The 27,516-nt window shown below is 40.2% G+C and overlaps 1 protein-coding gene across 1 annotated transcript in view; it reads right to left on the minus strand.

The window, feature by feature from the left end:
- Positions 1-305: 305 nt before the first annotated feature.
- TMEM232 (transmembrane protein 232) overlaps positions 306-27,516 on the minus strand; it is a 351,105-nt gene continuing 323,894 nt past the window's right edge. The window contains exons 14-15 of the mRNA XM_089312847.1: positions 2,038-2,131; positions 306-694 (exon numbers count right to left, since the gene is read on the minus strand). Coding sequence (XP_089168973.1) covers positions 407-694; positions 2,038-2,131 — 382 coding nt within the window. The 3' untranslated portion in view covers positions 306-406. The remainder of the gene's footprint in view (positions 695-2,037; positions 2,132-27,516) is intronic.

Below are 27,516 nucleotides of genomic sequence, written 5' to 3' on the forward strand. Positions count from 1 at the left end.
TTGACATAGCATTTGTCTTGGCATAAACTAATCATACAGCACAAATCCAAAAATGTGTGTAACTTACTTTATTTGAATAATAGATATTATAGAATATCAGATAATGGTCATTGTATTCTGAAGAAGTGATTCTTATACATCAGTTAATCTGTAACTAATTTCTATTTAACCATTCAGTGAATGGTTTAAATATTCAGAATCATTGATCAGGTATGCTCACAAGGCAAGAGTAAATGGAGAAGAGCATCAGCTGTGGTCTTGGAAATATTTAACTGGCGAAATGACTTCTCTTGAGTGATTAAGAGTTTAATATTAATATTAATTTAATATTTAATTTAGTATTAATCTAGGACTAAAAATGAGTAACAGCTTGCACCAGGATAACAACCCCTTTCTAAAAATGGCCTCAAGTGAATGACATTGAAGTTTTCGTAATGGTGGATATCTTGGTCTCTTTCATACTAACAGTTGTAGACCTGTGGATCTCAATTTTCTGGGGAGTCATAGTCTTTTCTATTGAGATTACTTGAGTCCTAGGAGGAAGCTCATAGGGTTTGGTTTGCTTATGCAATTTTTCTTCTCTTTTTCTCATTACTTCCTGGAAGTGTTTTTTCTCCTCTAATTCTTTGTCTTCACGTTCTTTGGCCTCACATATCGCCTCTTCTTCCTGCCATGTCTTTAGCTCTTCCTGCCACTGTAACAAAGAGAAAGCTCCATTAATATGTGATTTCCCATATAAATGCTTATATTAATTTAGCTTCTAAAATCAATAGTATGAATGTTAACTATTTTATTAGGCTGCTATATATTGAACAATTTGGATCTTACTAGTTCTCAAACATATATTCAGAAAGGAATTCTTCACTCCAGCTGTAATATAAACAAGGTCATTGCAGTGATGACTTAGATAATGCTTGTGTCCTTGGAATGAGAAAAATATGATTGGTGTTGGAAGCTGTTTCCTAACCTCTTCACTATCATTCCAGGTTATATCTTCTGTCTCTTTTACTATGCCTGGGTAGCCCAAAGTAACCCAAATGTATGTATGTGTACACATGTAAAGTACTCTCTCTTGTAATCAATTCTAGATCATCTTGTTGAACTGAATATAAATTTTGACATTTATGAACCATTAGAAATTGCTGAAAATGTCCTTCATTCAGAATATTATCTGTTTAACAAAACTTCTACTAATAAATATAGGAGCAATATTACACTCCCCCTCCAATTTTGTGATTCCAAGGAATTGGTTTCCAGAAAGTAACACTTATTACTATTGCCAGAGTTGTGTGCTATGTGCTAAATGGTTCTGTGGGATCAGTAAATGAAATAATACCTTATTTCTTCTGAAGAGGTCACTAATAGAATGTGAAAAAAATTAACTGGCAATAAAATCACAATCTAATAGATAGTATCCAATTATTTGTGATAACATTTATGTAAGTTTTTTATGAATCCATATTGTATTCAAATAAAGACAGAAATAGCTATTTTTTTCTCCTACTCCAACTCCACACCTAAAAAGCAGACATAAAATGATGTGTATCTGTTAGAAAATTATAAACTAAAATTAGCACAATGAATTAAAATGCCTTATGTGAAAAGTACTATATTGTCACTGCTTTATAAACTCATAATATCTCCCAATAATAAAGAATGGTCACTGAAAACTGAATCAAAAGGTTTCTGTTCCTTTATCAGAACTATACTGCAGAAGAAATCGGTGTTCAGCACTTAAGAGCATATTTTTGTCACAAGAAGTCAGGACCAATTCAAGAAACAGTGTTGGACTAGACTTCACAAGTGACAGAAAGCCCAATTTCCCATAACCCAGTGAAGGCACTGAGGTGTAACATACCTTTGGGACCTCACTATATAGATAGCATAGGGAAAGACAATTAAGTTTAGCAATGATTGTTCATGCCTTTACTTCGAAACTCTACATGTTAATGTTGCAGTTTCAGAATTACACTCTATAATTCAAGGTTTCCTGAAAGAACAATGCTTATGCTGCTATTTCAAGAACATCAATCTTACGTGATAGTCAATGATTTTCGCCAATTCTTCATCCTCCTTAGTGAAGAAATTTGGATATGGAAACATGGGGAGTTCTGCCATAGAAGGATGTTCCCTTTAAAAGAACACAAGGACAGGGTCAACATTAGGGGCAGATACTTACCCTCCCTGGACAGGGAAAGATTTGGAAGTCATAATTCATTATTAAGCATTTTAATTTTTCATTGTTAACATAAAGTGCTTACTCTATGCAGAGCACTCTGTCATAGTGTTTACTTCCTGCAAGTCATCTTGAGTTTCCAAAGCCAACATTGTTGAGGGTAAGGAATGGCATATTTAAAAATACCAGAAAACAACAGAAAGACAATATTTTCCCAGCAGATGTCAAGTCAAAAGCTGGTGAGTAGTAAGTGAGACGCTAGGCTATGAAGGAATTAAGGGAGTCTGGAGTAGACTGTGCCCATTGGAGAGCTGAAAGTGCCGATGCCCTCTGCAGCACCACAGCCCTGGAAGTTCTGGCAGAAGCTGAAGCCTGAGGATTTGATCTAAGATACATTAAAGTGTTGGGATTTCAATACCTATCCATGGCCTGTATGTTACTAAGGGCGGCACTGTGGTAGACAGTTTAGCAATAGTTCATTGAAACTGTGGGCAGAACAAAGCTGACCCCAGAGTAAGGGAGATTTAACGTTAAGTTATCTACATGAAGGACCAGCAGTGTGGCTTAGTGGGAGAAGCCCTCAATTGTAGTGCTATGGGTGCTGGTTCAAGTCCCGACCGCTTCACTGCTGATCCAGCTCTCTGCTGTGGCCTGGAAGATGGCCCATGTCCGTGGGTCCCTGCACCCATGTGGGAGACCTGGAGGAAGCTTCTACTTCCTGACTTTGGATCGGCCCAGCTCCAGCCATTGTGGCCATTAAGGGAGTGAACCAGCAGATGGATGATATTTCTCTCTCTCCCTGCCCCTGCCTCTGCCTCTGCCTCTCTATAACTCTGCCATTCAAATAAATGAATACATCTTTAAAAAATTATCTACATGATAACTGTCTCATTGAAGTTATTACTAAGAAATGATATGAGTCCAAGGATATGTAAAGAAATAAGATAGTGGTGGAGGATGGTTTTGAGGGAGAAAAAGTCGGTGTAGAGAAAATCTTAGACAATCTGAGAGCCTAATGAGAGACAGTATCAAGCAATTTCCACAATCAAAACCAAATCTGATCGTTTTTATGTATTATATTTATTTGAGAGGGCAATAAAAGGAAAAAGAGGGAGGGAGAGACAGAGACAGAAATTTCCCATCTGCTGATTACTCTCCAAATGGTTACAACAGCTGGAGCTGGTGTGGCCAGAGCCAGAATCCCAGGAACTACATTGAGCTCTACGTTCAATTATTTTAATATTGTGTTTATTTATTTGAGAGGTATAGTTACAGTCAGAGAGAAGGATAGACAGAGAGAAAGGTCTTCCATCCATGATTCACTCCCCACAATGGCTGGAGCTGAGCAGATCCAAAGTCAGGAGCTAGGCACTTTTTCCAGGTCTCCCATATTGGTGCAGGGACCCAAGTACCTGGCTATTGTCCATTGCTTTCCCAGGCCATAGCAGAGAGCTGGATTGTAAGAGGAGTAGCTGGGACTTGAACCAGCACTCACATGAGATGCTGGCACCACAGGCAGAAGCTTAGCCCACTACACCACAGCACCAGCCCCAAGCTCTGCATTCTTGATCCTTCTTGTTCTCCTTATACTTAGAGCATCAGATGCTGTTGTGCTAATTTAAATTCTCCAATCTTTTCATTTATTTATCTCCACCATCACTTTTATGGTCCAAACCACTATCATCTCTTGCCTGGAGAGATGGCCCTCCAATTTGGAGTTGCAGTATCCACCATGTTTTACCCACTTTGTTCTTGGTTCTCTATAACAGTCAGATTTTAACACCCTGCCCCCGCAAACCACAAAATGGAAAAAAACAATCTACATCAAGATGTTCAATATCTACCCAGTAACTTCAGGATTAAAATGTTAAGGAAGTCTGACATGCTCTGTGTGTTTGGTAAGCTGGTTTTGCGTGGTTTCTTCAGACTTATTTCACTCCTTTCCCTGCATCCTACCCTGTATGACTGCCTTGTAGTTGCAGCAGTGTTTTGGTCCACCTCTCCATTGCTGGCTGGCACACGCTTATCCTTTTGAAATACTTTTCTCTCCTCTCTCTATGCTTGCTGCAGGGATGGCTAATGCTTACACATCCAGCTCTCAGTTCAAGCCCACGACTGCTGTTCCCAACCCATTGTGGCCCCATCTTTGTTTATACTTTCCCAAGCTGTAAGTTGACATTGTCATGTGCCTGTGTGAGTTTTTTGTATTCTTGTACAGAGTATCAACTGACTGATCATGGGAACTTTCTCCTGAGTGCTTATCATTGCCACCTCAGTGCCCAACATGGCACCACAAGACAATGAATGCATGCATGTTTGCTAAGTGTTGGGATGAATAAATACACTATGATATGCTTTAATCCCCTTCAACTTCCAACCCACCAGTAAGAGGCTACCACACAGCCCTCTTGTGTCAGTAGAGTACTATGCAGGATAGCAACAGAGGAGCAATCTTGGGAGACAAGCTGCGGGGTGGAGTCAGCAGCAGGAATTCATAGGAGAAGAGCTGAGGTGGCAGGCAAACAGGGACAATGAGGTGATGATATTCTGAACCACCCTGTGGCAGGAAAGCACTCAGCTTCCCGCTGCATGCAGAAAGTGGTCTCTAGTTATTCTCTTAAAATATTGAAGGAGAATGGGACTCTAGAGAGCTGGGGAATTGAGGGACATGCAAGGACTGACACTTGGGTTAACTATATTCATTCAATAATGAGATTTGAGCACCTCTGATATTCAAAGAATTGTGCTAAAAGCTGTGAAAAGGTAAATATGACAGAATCTGAAGATCATTTATAGGTTAGAAACATACAAGCAAGCTGATTTAAATTCGTTCTTGAATAATGTGTTTAAATTTTAGAAAATGGAGACAACATAATGTTAAAAGACTTTTAAAATGGAAAAATTAAATGGCTGTGCTTACGCATCTGTTATTTCTAGTTACCTCTGTGGAATAGTTTGTACTATAAAAGAAAACTGCATTATAACTATAATACAACCCAGCAGGAGATGCACGAGAGGTGAACACTTAGTGACATAAACAGAAAAATCAGAGTCAAATGGTTAAGTGCATGGGCTCAGTACTCAGGCAGAGCTTGAAGCACATTTTAGTTCTGCCACTTAGTGTCATTTGATCCTTCTTCTCCTCAGTATCTTTTTCTAAAATATAAAAATGCTATCTGCCTGATTGTGATTCAGAGGTTTAAAAATATGTAAGATATAAATCAAATGCTAAACAAGCTTCAGCTGTACTATCCTTATCATCATCATTATTAGAAGAACTCAGGAGGAAACCATATCTTTTAGCTGGTACTATCAATTAGAGGGAAAAGGAATGGGAGACAAGACAGTTTTGATGAACCTTCAATGAAATGTACAATTTCCATGTTTGAATGTAAGTGGGCAGTGGGCTTTGGCTTTCCCAGAAAGATGGTCAATTAGTTTTTTAGCGCTGCTTTAACAAATCAACTCAAACTGGGAATTTCAGAAAAATAGAAACTCATTCTCTTATTTCGGAGAACAAAAATTCAAAGTCAAGGTGTTGGCCTGGTTGGTTCCTTTAGAAGTTCTGGGGGAAAGTTGTTTCAATGTCTCAGTTGGCTTCTGATCATTGTGGACAACCCTTGGTCTTCCTTGGTTTACAAATATATCACCCCCTCTCTGTCTCCGGGAGTCTTTATTTTTCCATGACTCTGGCTCTTCTTTTGTCTTATTTCTTGCAAGGACACCTCTAATGAGGACATAGGGATGCTGTCCTTGGACTTCAGGCCCACATAATTGACATAGCTTTAACATTCACCTCGGCTTGACTCAACTTTAGACAGATGTCTTCCTCGCTATAGGCTCCTGTCTCCCCCTTTCTTAGAGAATTTACTTTAGAAGACTCATTCTAAATTCCATTTCTGCCCCTTTAAAAATGTTAAATCTTCTCCAAGCCTCTTGCTAGTTTTATAATCCAAGACTGTCTTTGTCAAGGACCTAGAGCCTCCCTCCATGAAGACAGCCCCCATCATCCAGTCTCCGTGGGAGTTGTAAGAGCCTAACTTACGTATGTGACAATTTGCAAGTGCCTCATATTAACTGAAGCACATTGATCAACTGCCTTCTGTTGTCTTCATGTATTTTCTAGGAGCTCACCTCAGTACTGAAAAATCCTCTTGCCTTTTGTTTCAGGGGAGTTGAGTTCAGTCTCTCTTCCCTGTTGGGATCCTCATGCATAAAATCTTCTATGCTCCTTTCATTTGTCCAGTGCAATTTTTCTTCAACAAACTCTAATCCAGGATGATCTTATCTTGCTATTTCCACATTAATTATTTTTGTAAAGACCTCTTTTCCAAAGAAGAACATATTCACAGTTATGGGGAGCGGAGGTTTGTATTTGGACATGAGGAAGGCGATTAACCTAGCAAGCAAGATACCGGTTGAGATGCTGACATCCCAAATCAAAGTACCTGGATTTGATGTCTATTTCTGGCTCGTGACTTCTACTCCCTGACAACACAGATCCTGGGAAACAGTAGTGTGGCTCAAGGAACTGGGTTTCTGCCACTCACATGGGAGATGTGGGTTAAGTTCCCAGGTTCCAGTTTGGGACATTCGGGGAATGAACCAGCAGTTGAAATCTCTGGCTCTCTCTCTCTCCCCTCCCCAACCATTGGTTGGTATGGATTTTCTCTATAAATTTTATTCTCCTTTTTGAGATTCATCATAGATTTCAAATTGAATTTGAAATCATCAAATTCCACTTACTCCAATTAGTTGTATACTTATTTTCTGCTTTTGAAACATTACATTTTCATTATTTGGCCAGCCGAACCCTCTCTTTAGTGAAATTTTTTGGCCTCCTTAGTTTTATTGGTTTCTTTTGATGAAAGTCTCACTTGCTGAAGGCAACAAGAAGTCTAAGATGTAGCCAGTTTCCATGGATCCCTGATTCCTTGTTAGAAAAGAACAGTATTAGAAAACTGTATCTGGAGTCCAGCTCTCTGCTGTGGCCCAGGAGTACAGTGGAGGATGGCCCAAGTGCTTGGGCCCTGCACCCCTTGGGAGACCAGGAGAAGCACCTGGCTCCTGGCTTCGGATCGGTGCGGTGCGGTGCGCTGGCCGCAGCGTGCCAGCCACAGCGGCCATTGGGGGGTGAACCAACAGTAAAGGAAGACCTTTTCTCTGTCTCTCTCTCTCACTGTCCACTCTGCCTGTCAAAAAAAAAAAAAAAAAAAACTGGATCTGGGATCTGGGATAGACAGTGGTATATTGGATGAAGCTGCAAAATTTTTATAGTTAAACAGGATGATACCAGAAACAAAGACTACTAAAATCATTCTCATGGAGTTGAAAAAAACAACTTTCTTTAAGAGGTTAATACTCAAACTTTTCTCTTTTGATTAGCATTGTAGTATGATACTAAAACATGTCAACCAGATTATGTATTCAACTTGTACAAATTGCCTCCACCATCTAGAAGTTTCCATTTACTTTTTGTGCTTGAGGCCTGAAAGGATTACACCAAGATGGTCACTTCTGGAGTGCTACTGAAGAAATAATTGTTTGAATTGTTTCTTTCTCTATTCAGGAATATACAGATCCTGAACATCTATTTCAGATGGAATGACATAAAACTGGAATAATATTAACAGAAGGTATAAATGCAGAAATAAAAACCTTTAAAATCCTTTAAAATTATTTTGTCTTCTTCTAAAGTTTCACTAAGTTCATTTTCCAAGGTCACTAGTGCTATGACCTCTTACTGCAAGAAGTACTTGTGTTAAATTCCTATGTATCTCAAACCTTTGGATAAATATAGACCTCAGTGTTATAATAATTAAGCTTTTTCCAAACCATTAAGATTCCTTTTTGTCACCATGGAGACATAGTTAGCTTGCAGCAAAGTAATGATCCCACAAACAATCATTATAAGAGTCAAATATTATATCCTAAAACCTGTTCAAAAGCATTGATTAACTGAGGAAGCAGCTAAGACTTGCAGGGCCAAAACATCAGAAGAGAACCATGGAGAAGCTGGTAACACTCCGCAAAATATGCTCCTCCTTAGGTCATGTCCCCATTGATTGCACAAAGTGAAAGGTGATCAACGCACAGAGGAATTTTCTTCAGAAGCAGAGGACAGCAGAGCACTTGGCGGTCTTTCGGAGTTGGGGAGGTAAAAGTTAGAGCTCTGAACTGCCAAGGTAGCGAAGAGGTGAGGGATCAACCTCATGAGAAGTGAACTCCAGATTCATCACTAGGGTTTCCTCGAGGCATTGGCTGAATGATTACACTGAAAAGCCGAAGAAGCCAAGCAAAGGAGTCACCGACAAGCAATGTGGGATTTTTTTTTTCTGAAAATTTACAGCAGAGAGGAACACAAAACTTGGAATTCAGAATCTGTAAGATTGGAGAGGCTATGATAAACAGCTCAGGCTCTCATCTGGGCCTCCTATAAATCTATGCTCTGGGGTTATTTTTGAATTACATGTAAATTTAAGTCAGTTAAATCATCCTTGAGTCGGCTTTGCTACTGGGTTGGATTAAAATGTGCTCTCAATCAAGTTACATGGTAGAAAGTGAGGCATACAGCATTAACAGGAGATCTTAGAATTTTTGATAAACAAGAACCAGCATTCAATAAATTATCTGGCATACCAACAAAAATTAGCCACAGAAGATTCATAATGGAGTTAAAACAACTCTGATAAATAATTTAAATAAATGAATCACAAGATGGAGAACTTAACCAGAAGTTGAGTCTATTTTGATAATTGAAATAGTAATTTTAGAATTGAAAGAAAAAAGCAGTAAGTGAAACTGAAAAGCCAGTAGATGGATATAAAAGCAGATTGAACATAGCAGATAAGAAGGTAAGTGAATTGGAGGACAGGAAAATAAAAATATCTATGCTAAAGCAAAGAAAGAAACAGAAAAAAAAAAACAAACAGAAAATAGCCCAAGAGACATATATAAGAATGCCCCAAACAGCATTGTTGTAATAGCAGAAAACTGGAACCAACTCAAATAACTACCTTTAGCACAAGGGATAAATTGTGAGAGATTTATAAAATGGAAATACTTTAAATTGTTTAGAAACATTAAATATTTAAATATAATAGATGAATGAACTCTAGCTAGATGCAACCACTCACACAAAGTTCATGGAAAATGCACATTATCTTTTAACTTTTCAAAGTACAATGTATGTACAAGTATATGCAGACAAGTATTAGCAAATGAACTCCAGATAGGTGCAGCCACATAAAAGAGTGAACAAAAAAATATAGAACAAAACTTATAAGACTAGAAATATTTGAAACCACATTAAACAAACCAAGGATATTTAAAATTTTTAATTCTTAATTTGTTTTATTTTAGAGAAACAGAGACAATGAGAAATGGAGAAAGAGAGGAGAGAAAGAAATCTCCCATCTTCTGATTCATTCCTCCAGTGACCACAACAGCTGGGGCTGGGTCAAGCTGAAGCCAGGAGCTGTGAACTCAATTCAGAACTCCCACATAAAGTGGCAGAGACCCAACAACCTGAGCCACCATCTGCTGTTTCCCAGCAATACGTTATTAGAAAGCTGGAATTGGGAGCAGAGCCAGGACTTGAACCCAGACACGCATATGTGGGATATTGATGCCTCCAGCAGCATCTTAACCCCCAGGCCAAACCCCAGCCCCTAATCATTACAATTTTAATGATGCATATATTTATGGAAAACAGCAGAATGATTTAGAAAATTCAGGATGGTGGTTCCTTCTACAAGGAAAAAAGAACCAACAATTAGGGGAGGATGCAAAATGAGTTTCAATTTTTAGTAATACCATATTATTATCAGTACCATTGGTATTTTAACCACATGTACACATTTCATGAGTCCTGCATGGATTACACATTTTAAGAAAAAAAATAACCAGGGGACAGCACTGTGGCTCAGATAAATAATTTAAATAAATGAATCACAAGATGGAGAACTTAACCAGAAGTTGAATCTATTTTGATAATTGAAATAGTAATTATTTATCACTGTTTGCAATGCTAGCAACCCCTGTCAAAGTGCAGAATCTCGGCTACCCCATTACAATCCAGTTCCCTGCGGCGCCTGGGATGGCAGCGGAAGATGATCCAATTTCTTGGGCCACTGTCACCCAAGTAGGAGACCCAGATGGTGTTCCCTGATTCTACATTTGTACTGGCCCAGCCCCTGCTGTTGTGGCCATTTAGGGAGTGAAACAGCAGATGGAAGATGGCCTCTCTGCCACACACACACACCCACACCGCCTCCCTCTGTCACTCTGCCTGTCAAATACATAATTCTCTTTGCAAAGTTACTTATTTATTCGAAAGTCAGCATTACAAAGAGAGAAAGAGACTCTTTCATCTGATTGTGCATTCCCCAAATGGAAGCAACAGCCAGGGCTGGGCCAGGCCGAAGCCAGTAGCCTGGAACTCAGTCTCCCATGTTCTGCTGCCTTTCCAGGTGCATTAGCAGGGAACTGGATCAGAAGTGGGGCAGCCAGTACTGGAATCAACTCCCACATGGGATGCCAGCATCGTGGCTGGCGTTTTAACCCACTGCATCACAACACCGGCCCCTAAATAATTCTAAGAGAGTAAAAAAGGGAATCAAAAGCTTATTTTTGCATGCATAAACCATGTTCTGATCAGTTCAACTTCTGTGGAAACTATCAAAACAGGAGCTATAAAGGCATTTCCATAAAGGTAACTTGATGAATATGGATAATAAGATCCTCTGGAATTTGATGAACTATTTGCTAGGAGGCAGCTGGGGTCGTATAACTGTCCCTGGACCCAGGTGCTTCCCTGTTCAGACAGAGCAACAGCACTGCCTGAAACACCAAGTGGCCCCACTCCTTGGCTTTTATTTGTTTAAGATCCCTGGCCTCACGGGGTGGGGACAATAAGGAACAGTCCCACCTCAGTCTTCCTGGGGCACACTCTGCTGTTTTCCTCCTTGAGGGATTCAGTATTTTGAGTTCATTTTAACCAAGTCTATTTGTTCCTTGTCCCCTTTCTCAGGCTCTTTCTCTGCTGTGCTCATCAGGAGCCCTTCCTGCTTCTCTGAATCTGTCTGATACCGTGCCATCTTCCTGTGAATGCTGTGCTCAGGCCAGCTGGGACTGTGCCTACTCAGAGAGACATGGGGCACAAACCACGCTGGCTGTAAGGCCTCACTTTGCTTCATCCTCTCAGGTTTTAGTAAGAGGTCCCTTGGGCTGCCTTTCCACCTCACTGTCCCACTACAGAGATCACTAACAAATTGCGATTGCATTTTTCCTCCCATAAAACTAATTTGTCCTCCAATTAGCATTGTCCATTTAAACAGGGGTCATTTAGCACGCATTAACTTTTATAATATCCTTTTACTTTTGAGAGTATTTACTCCTATTTCCTTATGGTTTAGGGTTGTAGAGGAAGAAGACAAACACCCCTTCCTTGTCACGCAGTGGCTTTCCCCACTCCAAATTTGCAGAGACCAAGACCTGAAGGCAGGGTTCAAACTGAGCAGAACTACTCTGAGGCTCTCAGAGTCCCTGAGCATGTCAACAGTCCCTCCCCCATAATTCAGGAAGGTCAGTTTTTCCCTAACAAGATTACATCTTAAGTAGACCATCTGTTCGTTCTTCAGGAGGAGTATTTTTCTCAATTCCATTTCAGTTCAGCATTCTTAGACACCATGGATAATTCTGGACCTCAAAGTTTCCATAACTTCCACATTCAGGGCTGTGCCTCATCAGACTTCATTTTTTATGCAGGAGGTTAAAGAGTAAAATGATTTTCTGGGCACATGACTGTAAGTTTTTATCTCATTAAATAATTTTGATTTTCTATTTGGGATGCCTGATTCAAGCAAGTGATGAATCATACCTGAGTGTACTGGAACATTGCTTTATTTTTATGACTCTAATTAGCTTACCCAAATCACAAGGCCTCAATATCCTAGCTGCCTATAAAGGGGGATATTTGCAGCACACATATTTACTAGAAAGTTACTCCAAGTTAGGAACTAACAGTAAATAAGTCTCCTTGGCTACTTTTACAAAGTAGGTTACCAAAGAAAGAACTTGTTTTCTTTTTTTAAAGATTTTATTTATTTATTTGAGAGAGTTACAGACAGTGAGAGGGAGAGACACTGAGAGAGAGAGGTCTTCCATCCGCAGGTTCACTCCTCAAATGGCTACAACAGCCTGAGCTGCACCAATCCTAAGACAGGAACCAGAAGCTTCTTCCGGGTCTCCCATGTGGGTGCAGGGGCCCAAGGACTTGATACATCTTCTACTGCTTTCCCAGGACACAGCAGAGAGCTGGATCAGAAGTGGAGCAACCAGGACTTGAACCAGTGCACATATAGGATGCCAGCTCTGCAGGTGGTAACTTTACCCACTATGCCACAGCGCCGGCCCCAAGAACTTGTTTTCAACTCATCTAGTATTTTTACTATAACCTCCTTCCACATCAAAAAGATCTTCTAATTAATTTATGATGCTTTATAGTTCTTACATTATTTATTTATTTATTTATTTATTTTTTGACAGGCAAAGTGGACAGCGAGAGAGAGAGAGAGAGAGAGAGAAATGTTTTCCTTTGCCGTTGGTTCACCCTCCAATGGCTGCCGCGGCCGGCGCACTGCGGCCGGCACACCACGCTGATCCGATGGCAGGAGCCAGGTACTTATCCTGGTCCCCCATGGGGTGCAGGGCCCAAGGACTTGGGCCATCCTCCACTGCACTCCCGGGCCACAGCAGAGAGCTGGCCTGGAAAAGGGGCAACCGGGACAGAATCCTGCGCCTTGACCGGGACTAGAACCCGGTGTGCTGGCGCCTCAAGGCGGAGGATTAGCCTAGTGAGCCGTGGCGCTGGCTAGTTCTTACATTTTAAAACATCCTACTGCTCAGTGCAAGTCAAATCATCGCCCTGTTCTCACTTCTCAAATATCTACAGCTTGAGCAATGATCTCATTTCTGCCTGGAATCAAAAGCTGCCCATCAAAGGGCTGCTCCTGGGTCCTCGGGCTCCGTCATTCCCAATGATCCCCTCCCATGGGGCTGTCTCAGACATTAGCTTCTACAGTTTCAGTCTCACTTTTCCTTGCCAGCCAGACTATTGATTTAGTGGTTTCCATGAATGGTTCCTCCAAGAAAGTGTCAGATGCTGCTTCCACTTTGACTGGAGCTTGCAGAGACAGCTAAACAACTCAAAGTCAAGGTTTTTTCAATTTTAATTTCTGGTGAATTCATTGAGTTAAAATACCCTATGTTTCTGCTGAAACCACTCTTCCTGTATTCTCAGGTAAAAAAAAAACTTTGCAGTCCTGGGCCAATGAAGTTCTCCTCCCACTCTAGCACTATAGATTTATCTTCTATTACCTTTCCGAAAATATCTTCTAAAGCAATTTCCTGATTAGGATGTGGGATATATTAATCAATTCCATTGTAGATTCTAATCTGGGTGATGATCACAAAAGATGTTATACTGATGGTTCCACAAAGCTGGAGAAAACATGAGTCCCCTCAGGCAGGGGTAGGGCTTCAGGAACACCCTAAGAATATGTCTGGAGGGGCGAGTGAGTGTGATCAATGGTGTCGATGACTTACAGAGTAGATTCACCCATGTGTCCCAGGAAGGACAAGGTTGGGTGGAGACAAAGTGATAGTTTTCATTTTGAACATGTCTAGCCAGGAGCCCAGATTTCCATCTGGGTCTGCCATGCATGTGGCAGGAACCCAATTATTTGAGCCCGTTTCTTATTAGCATGCAGCTGGAACCAGAGGTGGATGTGGGACAATGGCATTTTGTTTTTTAAGATTTGTTTTATCTGAAAGACAAAGTGTGTGTGTGTGTGTGTGTGTGAGAGAGAGAGAGAGAGAGAGAGAGAGAGAGAGAAAGAGAGAGAGAGAGAGATATCTTCTAGTGATTCACTCACGCAATGCCCAGGTCAGCTGGGGATGGGTGAGACTGAATCCAGGGGCCCGGAATTTCATTTAGGTCTCCCTCAGGGATGGCAGGAGCCTGAGTTCCTGAGCCATCTTCTGCTGCCCCCTAGGATGCACCAATGAGAAGCTGGATTAGAAGCTGAGCAACCAAGATTCAGACCACACTCCAATATGGAATGTGGCTGCCTCAAGGGATGACTTAAACCACTATTCCAAAATGGTCATGTCATTCCATGGGGCAGGGGTTGTGGCGTAGCAGGTAAAGCTGCCACCTGCAGTGCCAGCATCCCATATGGGCGCTGGTTCAAATCCCGGCTGCTCCACTTCCGATCCAGCTCTCTGCTGTGTCCTGGGAAAGCAGCAGAAGATGGCCCAAGCACTTGGGTGCCTGCACACACGTGGGAGACCTCAGGGTAAGCTCTAGGCTCCTGGCTTGGACCAGCGCAGCTCTGGCCATTGCAGCCACTGGAGAGTGAACCAGTGGATGGAAGACCTCTCTTTTTCTCTGCCTCTCCTTCTCTTTCTGTGTAACCCTGACTTTCAGAGAAATAAATCAGTCTTTAAAAAATGGTCATTCCAGACTCTGGTATCTTAACAGCCAACATAACCTCTAGAACAAGTGTCTGCCACCAATGCATCAAATTCAACGATATTCTTATTCCAATTCTAACTGGTTGCTCTCAAAATCCACTATGTAACTGCTGTTCTGGGAAATCTTCCCATCTCTGTTCTCTGTTGCAATTGCTATGTTCTTTTACTTGATATATTCCCTCATTTAAGGGACAGCACATTTTTAAGACACTTCCTCAGGTGTAGTGAACAGAAGGTAGATCATTTGAAACCTAGTATATTTGCAAATGTTTTTATTCTACCTTTCACATTTGCTAGGTTGAATAACCAAAGGCATTTTAATCTGAGAATGGTTACTACTGACCCTTGATGTACTGAGGCAATGGCTCTATTGTCTTCCTGCTTCTGCTCTGAGTTTGAGGAGTCTGATGCCATTCTGATTCCCAGGAAGTGGTAGTGGCCCTCTTATCCTCTCAGGAGCTGTATTATTTAAAATGTTTATTGTAATATATTCATAGGACAGATGCTAAAACCCCAATTAATAAACAGGTGTTTGCTTCTCACTTACATAAAGCTGATGCAGTTCAGTTGGTGTTCTCCTCTGTCTGATGACCAGGAACCCAGGCACTTTCCATCTTGCAATGCCAGCATCTCAATATGTGGCTTTCAAGATTGCTTTGATCAAGGAAGAAAGACATGGAGGCAATCCATTGGTTCATAATTCCTCTGGCAAAGAGGTGTCATATCACTTCTGCTCATGACACTTGCTCAACAATCAGGGTTTGCTATTGGTATTGATTTGAATATTGATATTCCGGTTAAGATTTGCTCAGTAGTGGGGCTGTTCTGTGCATTGCAGGGTATTTAACAACATCTCTAGTATCTGTCCACTAATCAACAGTAACACTCCCCATTGTGAAAACCAAATGAATAAGTAAGCATTGCAAGTTCTCCCTGGTTGGAGACTACTGCTCTAACCTAACAACAGGGACGCCTTCTGGGAAAAGTAGTAAACACATGAAATGTGTTATGACTGCTAATGTTCTGTGTCACAGAAAGTTTTAAGTTTCCTTTTTTTTCCCTCAGTTTTTCCATTTTCATAGAGTTTTCACGTCAGTCCCCAGTGATCCCTGCTCCTAGGAATCATGCCTTGTAAGATTTACTCTGTCTCAGAATGGGCTGGCCTGAGGACTTGCTTGTGGCCGATACACTAGACACAGGTGCTGAGATATTATTTTCATGATTAAGATGACTCTCCTTGGGGCCAGAATTGTGGTGTAGTGAGTAAAGGTGCCTCTGCATTACCAGCATCCCATATGGGCACCAGATCAAGGCTTGGCTGCTCCACTTCCAATCCAGCTCCCTGCTAATGGCCCAGTAAAAGCACCAGAAGATGACTCAAGTGCTTGGGCCCCTGCACACACACAAGAGACCCAGAAGAAGCTCTTGGCTTCTTTCTTCCCCCTAGCCTAGCCCCGGCTGTTGCAGCCATCTGGGAGTGAACCAGCAGATGAAAGATCTCTTTGTCTCTCTCTCTCTCTCTCTCTCTCTCACTCAGTAATGTGCCTTTCAAATAAATAAAATAAATCTTAGAAAAAAGATGACTTTCCTTTTGGACTTGTATGTTAGATAAATCAAGTTTTCATATTAGAGAGGCCCATAAGCCAGGGAAAGAGGATTGTCTATGGCCAACAGCCAACACATTTCTGAGATTCTCAGTCTAACAATTCACAAGTATCTCAATTTTGCCAATCATTTGTGAGTGATCTTGGGAGCTGAAACTTTCCCAGTTTGCCTTCAGATGAGACCCCCTCCCCCAGGTCATGACTAACAACATTTTTTTTTTAATTAGATAAGTAGAGTTACAGATAGTGAGAGAGAGAAAGGTCTTCTTTCCGTTGGTTCACTCCCCAAATGGCCACTATGGCCGGTGCTGCACTGATCTGAAGCCAGGAGTCATGTGCTTCTTCCTAGTCTCCCATGAGGGTGCAGAGGCCCAAGCACTTGGGCCATCCTCCACTTCCCTCCTGGGCCACAGCAGAGAGCTGGACTGGAAGAGGAGCAACTGGGACTAGAACCTGGCGCACATATGGGATGCCGGCATCGCAGGTGGAGGATTAACCAAGTGAGCCACGGCGCCGGCCCCAACAACTTAATTGCAAACACATAAGGTACCTCAATCAGAAAAATGAGTTATATGTGGATTCCTGATCCATTGAAACTATGAGATGTTTGAGGTATGTGACTCTTACCGCATGATTTAACTAACACAATGTAATTATTAACAGTCCTTTTAAAATCATTTTTGAACACTATTTGGGTCCCGGTAAATATGTAAAATTGTCTTAATTTTTGAAATTAAAAAAGGTCATTGATAAGTAACTGCATTTTGTATTCTTCATTCTTTTGTCTGGAATTCCTTTAATTCTAATGTAGACTTCTAGAACTGTGCATTTCATTTTATTATCTTCTTGTTTCCATTTTCCTCCTTATTTTCTTTATTCTACTTTCTGGAGGATTTCTTCAAATTTATCTTCCAAACCTTCTGTTGAATTTTTTACTTCCACTGTTATGTTTTCAATTTCTAAAAACTTTTTGGAGCTATTATTAGGCTATCCCTTTTTATAGCCTTCCTTTTTTATGGATGAAAAAATTTCCACTTATTTCTCTTAAGATGGTAATTATATTCTCTTTGGACATTTCTTCTGGTCTGCATTGTTTCTGTGTTTCTCTGTGTGTCTTTTTATATTTCATTTATTTGAGTCCTTGTCTATAATGCAGGAATTTTATTCAAATATGTGGTGAATCTTTTCTCTCCACTATGTTGTAACAGCTTTACTGAGGTATAATGAACACACAATAAACACAATAAATTGCTATATTTAAACTGTGTAATTTGATAGTTTGACATATATGTATATTACTATGGAAGCATCATCATATTCAAGAAAATAAACCTGCTGAAATTTTTCTTATGCATCTTTTTTTCCAATTATTTATGTTTAAGTACAAAAGAAGGGGCTGGCGCTGTGGTGTAGCAGGTAAAGCCACCATCTACAGTGCCAGCATCCCAGATGGGCACCGGTTCTAGTCCCAGCTGCTCCTCTTCTGATCCAGCTCTCTGCTATGGCCTGGGAAAGCAGTAGAAGATGACCCAAGTCCTGGGCCCTTGCATCCGCATGGGAGTTCTGGAAGAAGCTCCTGGCTTTGGATTTCACAGCTCCAGCCATTGTGGCCATCTAGGGGGTGAACCAGAGGATAGAACTCTCTTTCTCTGCCTCTGCCTCTCTTTAACTCTGCCTTTCAAACAAATAGATTAAAAAAAAAAAAAAGAACAAAACAGTACAGTCAAGTGGACCCTTAAGCTGAATTTCTGGAGCTTGTTGAATAATGGTCCTTGGCATGACGTGATTGGGTACTGATTGTATTAGTTACATATTGCTGAATAGTGAATTTCACAGTTAACAGTTGATGAGTGCAGCAAACACTCATCATCTCACAGTTTTTCTGAGCCATGAAATTGACCATGATTTTTGGCTCAGGGTTTCTCACAAGGCTGAAATCAAGGCAGTGTTGGGAGTTTCTGTCAACTCAATTCTTGAGGGAATCTACTGACAAGCTTTTCACAAAACTATTGGGAAGCATCATGTGCTCGTTGGCCATTGATTAGAGACATCAGTTGTTGACACTTGAGCTTCTCTATAGTGCATCTCAAAAATATGTTACTTGGTTGCCCCCAGAGTGAATGAAAGAGTAAATTAGTGCAGGTCTTCAAGACAGAAGCCCAAGTCTATTTGGAATCCAACCCTAGAAGTGGTGTCATAATTTGTTATCAGTTCTACTTGTCAGAAGTCACAAGCCCATGCCACACTCAAAGAAAGAAGTGCAAGGGCATGTATACCTGGAGGCAGAGACTATTGGTGACTTAGAGCTGCTGACCACAGAGTGAAGACATTTTCTGGAGGGAACTCCCAAATATCTACAGGCCTTTTCTGATGGACAAAGCCTTGAGAAAAAGAAGGAGGTAACAGAAAAAGTACTAAAGAGAGAAAGTAGGGGCTCTAAATCAACTGTTCCATAGAAGACTTTACCTTTATTCAATACGACATCCTTGTAGTGTTTGAAGCCTTTTAAGCAATAAAATAATATGATCAGAATTCGGTTTCAAAATGATTGCTCTGACAGTTGTACAGATTGAACAAGAAATACTCAGAGACGTGGGACCATTTCTGGACCTATTGAAACAGAACAGTTGCAGTGATTATGAAAGATTGGAAGAGTCATCCTACCAGAGGAGCAATTGATTGCCATGGAAACTATACAGATTTGGAGGTGGGTAAAATGGGGGAAATAAGAGACCATGTTTTTATCTTCTCTATTCTTCCTCTGAGTGTTCTCACTTTTGCAAGTTAGAAGGAAAATAAGAATATAACACTTCAGGCTTCATGTTAAAATAGTAATAATGTCTAATTATGAATCCCATCCATGTTTTAGTTCAAGGGTTCTTAACTATGAAGTCTTGACACGCTGACCTGTTGTCAGAATTGTGAGGTACATTATCATTATTCATTACTAATAGTCAGTAAGATCAAAATCTGAAAATTATTCATTATTCTAAAATAAGCTATACTGGGCTTGCAGTATCCCTGTAATAGTGACATCATTCTCTTTCATTATAATATAGTTCTTGAATGAGATTTGATAAATGGCACATTAACTAGTATACTGTAAAATGTGGCATAACCCAGAACTTGTATTTTCTATGTAGCCATCTTGAGTAACGTAGGAGTCATTAGAACTAGCGTTCAAAGTGGAACTGAGGCCCCACTAGTGTTCTTTAAAGGGAAATGGAGATGCTCACATGAAAGCAGGTAGTACGCCCTCTAGCTGTTTGCAGCTAAGATAACACAAGCAACACAAGTCGCTTGTTAGCCTTCCTGCTTGGGCTCTTTCCTTCATGCAATTAAATTATGCAGTCCATAAAAATAATTTTAAAGGAAGTAGAAGTTGATGAGTTGACACTATATTGCATACCACGGAGGGTACTATGACAGATGAATGTCTGTTAAGAGGAAGAGGGCACTTTTAAGAGTCATGATAATAGTACTATTCAGAGATCTGAGACCTAGACAGAATGCGCAGAATAAAATCTCCTTGCATTTCTGCACAGCAGCAGTAGATAAGAAAGACTGCTGTGGCATAGCAGGTAAAGCTGCCACCTGCAATGCCGGCATCCCATGTGGTCACCGGTTCGAGTCCCGGCTGCTCCATTTCCGATGCGGCTCTCTGCTATGGCCCGGGAAAGCAGTGGAAGATGGCCCAAGTCCTTGGGCCCCTGCACCTGCGTGGGAGATCTGGAGAAGGCCCCTGGTTCCTGGCTTCAGATCAGCATAGTTCTGGCCATTTTGGCCAATTGGGGAATGAACCAGCAGATGGAAGAACTCTCTGCCTCTCTCCTTCTCTCTCTGTGTAACTCTGACTTTCAAAATAAATAAACAGATCTAAGAAAGAAAGAAAGACAGAAAGACAGACTGCTAGAAACTGGAATCAGGTTATGCTTTGTCATCCAACTGTAGATCTAAGCAGGGGCTCCTACTAGTAAACAAATATCAAGAAGGACACTGGAAAACTAGTAAATCCCACCAGTTGGCCAATGCCAGTGCTACATAATGCTGTCTTCAATACATGGCAACTGGAGGAAAACCTACATTGTTCCACATATCCAGAAGAAAAGATGTATTTTTAAAAATTGGATTTATCCCTGCTTAGTATATACTAAGTTGATCTTCAGTATATGAAGGTAATTGAAAATGAAACGTGATGAAGGGCGGGATGGGAGAGGGAGTGGGTGAGGGGAGGGCCATGGGAGGGAGGGAGGTCGGGGGGGAAGCCACAACAATACAAAAGATGCATTTTATATTCTACTTAAAACTATTGGTTGAACTCTGTAATTAATACACAATTACTCTTAGGTGTTTAATTAATGCTATAACTAGTACTCAAATAGTATTTTACACTTTGTGTTTCTGTGTGGGAGCAAAATGTGGAAATCTTTACTTAACATACGCTAAATTGATCTTCTGTATATAAAGATAATTGAAAATTAATCGTGATGTGAAGGGGAAGGGGAGAGGGAGTGGGAGAGGGGAGCGTTGTGGGTGGGAGGGAAGTTACGGGGGGGAGGAAGCCATTGTAATCCATAAGCTGTACTTTGGAAATTTATGCTCATTAAATAAAAAAAGAGCTTATTATTAAGGTTCAAAAACACCACAAAAAAATTGGATTTATTTGAGGGGGAAAGAAAGAGACAGATGGAGAGAGAAAAAGAAACAGAACAAGGAATAAAAAGAGAAAGAGAGACATCAGGTCCCATTCACTGGTTTATTTTCCAATGCCAGCAATGGCTGGGGCTGGGTTAGGCTGAAGCCAGGAGCCTGCAACTCAGTGCAGGTCTCCCATGTGTATAGCTGAAACCAAACTACTTGAGCCATCACCTACTGCCTCCCAGGGTCTATATTAACAGGAAACTGTAGTTAGGATATAATATCTTTAAAATAGAAGATGAATCTCATAAAAATAGAAAATCAGGAGGAAGAGATGTGAAATGAGGAAGGAAGGTGTGAAAACAAAAAGTGGTAGTGTAAAAGTCAATACATAATGAGAATGACAGAAAATAGAAAAAAAAAGATTTGACAAAATTAAATCAGTGGTATAGTCCTTCTATCCATGAAGATTGCTAAAGTTCAGAGGAAAAATGTGAAAATAAGAGAGAAGGAATAACTAAAATTGAATGAACAGATATTATTCAACCCAAGAATTATCAATTTAAAAAAAACTCAGAAAAAATTGGCATTCAAAGATGTGACCACAGAAAACAAATACAGCAAGGCCAGCACCACGGCTCAATAGGCTAATCCTCCACCTGCAGTGCCAGCACACCAGGTTCTAGTCCAGGTCGGGGTGCCGGTCCTGTCCTGGTTGCTCCTCTTCCAGTCCAGCTCTCTGCTGTGGCCCGGGAGTACAGTGGAGGATGGCCCAGGTCCCTGGGCCCTGCACCTGCATGGGAGACCAGGAGAAGCACCTGGCTCCTGGCTTCAGATCAGCATGGTGTGCCAGCCACAGCGGCCATTGCGGGGTAAACCAATGGTAAAGGAAGACCTTTCTCTCTGTCTCTCTCTCACTGTCTACTCTGTCTGTCAAAAGAAAACATATATAGCTGAAAAATGATCTGAGTATATGTACTGGATGTTTAAGAAAAAGATCAATTCCAAGGACAACAATAGAATTCTATAAGTATTTAACCCAAAAGGGAAATAAACTTTTTTACTTATGCAAACATAAGTAAAATCAGCCTTACAATATGGAAGGACAAAATAATTGACTTCTGCTTTCAAGAATTTTCAGTTTCAAGTGTTTAGCACAAATTCCTCCTTTCTACTCTCTAAAAAATACTCAAACTGATAGACTGAACATGAATGTGACTCAAAGTTTAGTAGTACTTTTAACCAAAAAGGGGAACAAGAAAGAGTAATGGTATTTAGATAAAGTTATTAAACTCTAAACATGTTGAGGGCAATGTTCTGTTCTGTGATTGCAAAAACTAATTTTCATATAATAATTTTATAAAGAATAGCAGTGAACATTGAATTAAATTGAAATGTCTAGATAATTGTTTTAAGTTTTGTTGCAACACTAAAGAAAATACAATGTTGCTTAAAGAGAAAATATCAAATGCATGTAATAACTTAATAATATTAGTGTGGTCTTAGCATATTTATTATAGATATAAAATGTAAGCAAATGGAATGAAAAGAGATAAAACTCTGTTATATTTCTCCTCTTACATGAGGAAAGAATTGAAGTACATGAGATTTCCTGAATAGGGCTTAATAGAGACGTCCAGTGCTTGCCACCTCCTCGACAGAGAACCACGGAAGAAAATGTTCCTGAGGAGAAACACTAAAACTCAGTAGGAAAGGACACAGAGGCCTGAATGGCAGCACAGGTCGAGTAACAAAGCAAAAAAGCAGCTGTCACCCTGGCCCAGCGGCTGAGGACTCCCCACTGCAGGGAAAGGGTAAACAGGAGAGCCTTCCCAGAGCCCATCCGCACAGATGTGTGAGTGGCATCCTAACTACAGCGGGCAGCCACAGTCACCACACACTGGGACTCAGTAAGAGGAGCTGTCTGCAGAATGCACAGTAGCTTTGTTTCAGAGAAGGAACTCATAATGTCTGTTCCCCAAATCCCAGAGGACAGGCCCTAATGGGATGGCGCCATATTGAGAAAGGTGTGGCTTTCAGGATCCATACTTCCTAGAGGGGGAAAAGCTCCACATTTCTCCATCTCTAGCCACATGATACCACTCTAACAAAATGGACTGGAGCTTCATGAACCCAAATACAGCTCATAGCATAATGGTGACTCCAGAAACTTAGCTCATGCAGAGTTCTGTATTACAAGTGCCAGGAGGCAGAACAGCAGGGGCATAGGCCCCAAAGAGCCTAGAAGTAGAGGGGCTTGCCTCTCAGAGCTGCACCCCAACCCCTGCCAACTACCAATCCTACTCCCATAGCCACCCAGGGCATGCTTGCAGCTGCTGGGAACTACACACACTGAGGCTCCTGGCCTGGGCCCCCATAACCTATCCCAGTTTGCCCACCAGTAGTATTTGGGATTCTGGCCCACTCCTAGTACCAGCACCATTCTTGAGGCTCAAGCCTCTCCCTTAGGTCGCAGCTGGGGACTGTGTGTCACCTGGCATGGTATCTGAGCAAGGTCACTTGGTTCCAGGAGCTCCGTGGGTCCCAGCTGCCACTACTGACTGTAGCAAAGAAGGTACAGAAAGACAGTTACACCGTATTCAGAGTGAGCTGAAGTCAAAGTAGGCTACCAAACGGGCATTCGAAGATACGTCTTCAGGAAAAGGCTTTTTTAACACAAAAGCCACACTTCAAAAGTTACAGAGACAACTGACTTAATAGGTATTCAAATAACTGATGTACCAGATGCACAAATATAAACATAGGAACTCAAGAAATATGAAAAAGAGCAGCAATCTGAAACCCTCCCAAAAGACACAACAACGCTTTACTAAAAGAGGCAATACAATACCCCAACAGAACAGTAATGATTTAGTGACAGACTGCTGAAAATGAGATTGGTAAAGTGTCCGACAGTTTATCTAAAAGAAGGATTCTAAGACTACTCAAAGGGATACAAGAGAATACAGATATTTGATCAAAATCTGGAAAACAATGCAAGAAATGAATACAAACTCAGCTAAGAGATAGAGATCTTGGAAAGAACCAAACAGATTTTGGAAATGAAGAACTCAATAAATCACATAAAAATACAATTGAAAGCCTCAACAACAGATTAGAATAAGCAGAAGTGAGAATATCTGAACTGAAAGAACTCTGAATTCTCTAAGAACTTTGGGATATCATTACAATCAATCAATCAATCAATCAAATGATTTCAGAATATCTGAAGAAGAGTGGGGTAAAAGCAAGAAAATGTATTCAATGAAATAGTACCTGAACGCTTCCACAATCTGCAGAAACACATGGACATTCAGGTATCGGAGGCACACAGGACCCCAAATAGACATTGACAGAAAAGGTGCTCACTGCAGCACATTACAGTCAACTCTGAAACTTTAACACAAGTTCTGAAATCTACAGGAAAAAAATGTCAACTCACTTTTAAGGGAACCTCCATTAGTTTAACAGCAGATTCTTAACAGAAATCTTACCAACCATGAGAGAATGAAATGATATATTCCAAACTCTGAAAAATGAACCTTGAACCAACAATACCATATTCAGCAAAGCTATCTTTCCTAAATGAAAGAGAAATGAAGAATTCCTTAGACAAGAAAAAAATGAAGGAATTTATCACTGGCAGAAAGGCTGTTCAAAAAATGTCTAAGGGAGTCCTAAGTGCAGAAACAAGAAAGTATAACTATTATGATGAAAACATGTGAAATTATAAAACCCATTAGAAAAAGAATGAAAAATATCCAAAAGAAACTTTTAAACATGGCAAAACTAAAGCATTATTCATTAGTAATATTAATAATAATAATAATTTATTAGTAAGTGGACTAAATTTTCCAATCGAAAGATAAGAACTGAACAACGTTTTAACAAAAGATCCAGGGCTGGCGCTGTGGCATGGTGGGTAAAGTCACCACCTGCCACACCAGCATCCCATATGGGTGTTGGTACCTGTCTTGACGGCTCCATTGCAGTATCAAGCTCCTGTAAATAACTTGGAAAAGGAGCAGAAGATGGTCCAAGTGCCGAATTGGCAGACCCAGATAAGGCTCCTGGCTTCAGCTTGGCCCAGCCCTGGCAGATGCAGCCATCTGGGGAGTGAACCAGAGGATGAAAGATATCTTTGTCTGTCTCTCCTTCTCTCTCTGTAACTCTGACTTTCAAATAAGCAATTTAAGAAAAAAAAGTCCCAATGTTATGTTGCTTGCAAGAAATTCACTTCAGGCTGGCACCATGGCTCAATAGGCTAATCCTCCGCCTTGCGGCACCGGCACACTGGCACACCGGGTTCTAGTCCTGGTGGGGGTGCCGGATTCTGTCCCGGTTGCCCCTCTTCCAGTCCAGCTCTCTGCTGTGGCCTGGGAGTGCAGTGGAGGATGGCCCAAGTGCTTGGGCCCTGCACCCTCATGGAGACCAGTAGAAGCACCTGGCTCCTGGCTTTGGATCAGTGCAGTGCGCCAGCCACAGCGTGCTGGCCGCAGCGACCATTAGAGGGTAAACCAACGGAAAAGGAAGTCCTTTCTCTCTGTCTCTCTCTTTCACTGTCCACTCTGCCTGTCAAAAAAAAAAAAAAGAAAAAGAAAAAGAAAAGAAATTCACTTCACCAGTAAAGACAATTCATCAGTAAAGACATAGAAAAAGATACCATACATGAATAGAAACTAAAGGCAAACAGAGTAGGAATTCTTATAGTGGTTAAAATAGACTTTCAAACAGAAAAAGAGGCAAAGAATGTCATTATATAATGATGAAGGGTCAAGAAAATAGGCCTAGGATAATTATTGTAAATATATATGCAGATAATGCTGGAACATCATGATTTTATAAAGTAACTATTACTAGATATGCAAGGAGAGATACAATAATAATGAGAGACTTCAACACCTCACTTTTTTTCTTTATTATTTATATAAAGGGAACAAATGTCATGTATTTCATGTATATAGTTTTAAGAACATGGTATTTCCCATTCTACCATTCCTTCCTCCCTCACTACCACCTCCCTTCCTCCTTCTTTTCTCATTTTTATTTTAATTTTTGCAATGGCATGCTTTCAAGTTACTTTATAGTCACAAGCATAATAACTTTTATCAATGCACAGATCACCCATGCAAAAAAATAACAATAAAAAATCAGAGTTAAACTATAGAACAGACCAAATGGACCTAAAAGACATTTACTGAACATTTCATTCAACAACTACAGAGTATACATTATTTTCATCAGCACACAAAGAAGCCCTCAACAAATTTTTAAAAATCAAAATCATTCCATGTATTTTTCTGACCATAATAAGATAATGTAGATATTAATAAAAATTTTAGGAATTTCATATAAATAGATGGCAATTGAACAACATGTTTCTGAACAAATAATGGGTCACTAGGGAAATTGAAAAAATTATTTGAACAAATGAAAATAGGAATACAATATATCAAAATTTATGAGTCAGAGCAAAAGGATTATTAACAATGAAGCTTATGTCAGTCAGTACCTACATCAGAAAAATAGAAATATTTCAAATAAAAATTTAACAAGGAATCTGCATGAACTGGAAAAAATAAAAAAATTCAAAATTAATAGTAGGAAAGAAATATAAAAGATTAGAACAGAAATAAATGAAATGGAGACCAAGAAAACAAAAGAGGAATGAAAAGTTGGCTTTTGGAAAACATAAACAAATCAAGAAACCTGTAGCTAGACTATCCAAGTGGAAAAAGGAGAAAAAGATGAAAAAGGGGATATTACAACTGCTACCAGAGAAATAAAAAAGGATCATTAGGGACAATTATGAATAAAAAACTGCCAAACCTGGATGACCTGGATGAAATTGTAGGTACATATAAACCACCAATATTGAACTAGGAAGACACAGAAAATTGAATATATCATTAAGAAATAGAGAAACTGAATCAGTAACAAAAAATTTTTCCAACAGAAAAATACCCAGAGCTGGATGACTCCACTGCTGAATTCTATCAAAAATTTAAGGAAGAGCTAACTCCAATTTTTCTAAAAATACTCCAAGAAGTTAAAAATGAGGGAACATTAGCAAACTCTTTCAGTGAGGTCAGCATTCTCTTGATATCACACTCAGACAAGAATACAACAAAAACCAACCTTTCAAACTGATTATAAATGTAAATTTTCCCACAAAAAATTCACAAACTAAAGACAATAGGACACCAACAAGATTATCTACCATGATTAACTTGGATTTATTGCAGGGATGCAAGGTTGGCTCAAATAGGCAAATCAGTGAATGCAATGCATCATATCAGTAGAGTAATGGATACTCATATAATCATCTAAATGGATGCAGAAAAACATTTGACAAAATTCAAAATCTATGATTAAAATCCTAAACAAATTAGGTATAGAAAGTTCACATCTCAACATAATAAACATATGACAAAACATAGTCAGCACATAATGAATGTGAAAAAGCTTTTCAAAGTGCATCCTCTAAGATCTGGAGGTAGACAAGTGTACCTATTCTCATCATTGTTATTCAGCATTGTATTGAAAGTCTTAGCCAGGGTA

This window comes from Oryctolagus cuniculus, chromosome 14 (genome assembly GCF_051225735.1).
Source record: "Oryctolagus cuniculus isolate XC-2025 breed Fujian yellow rabbit chromosome 14, ASM5122573v1, whole genome shotgun sequence".
Taxonomy (NCBI): Eukaryota; Metazoa; Chordata; class Mammalia; order Lagomorpha; family Leporidae; genus Oryctolagus; species Oryctolagus cuniculus.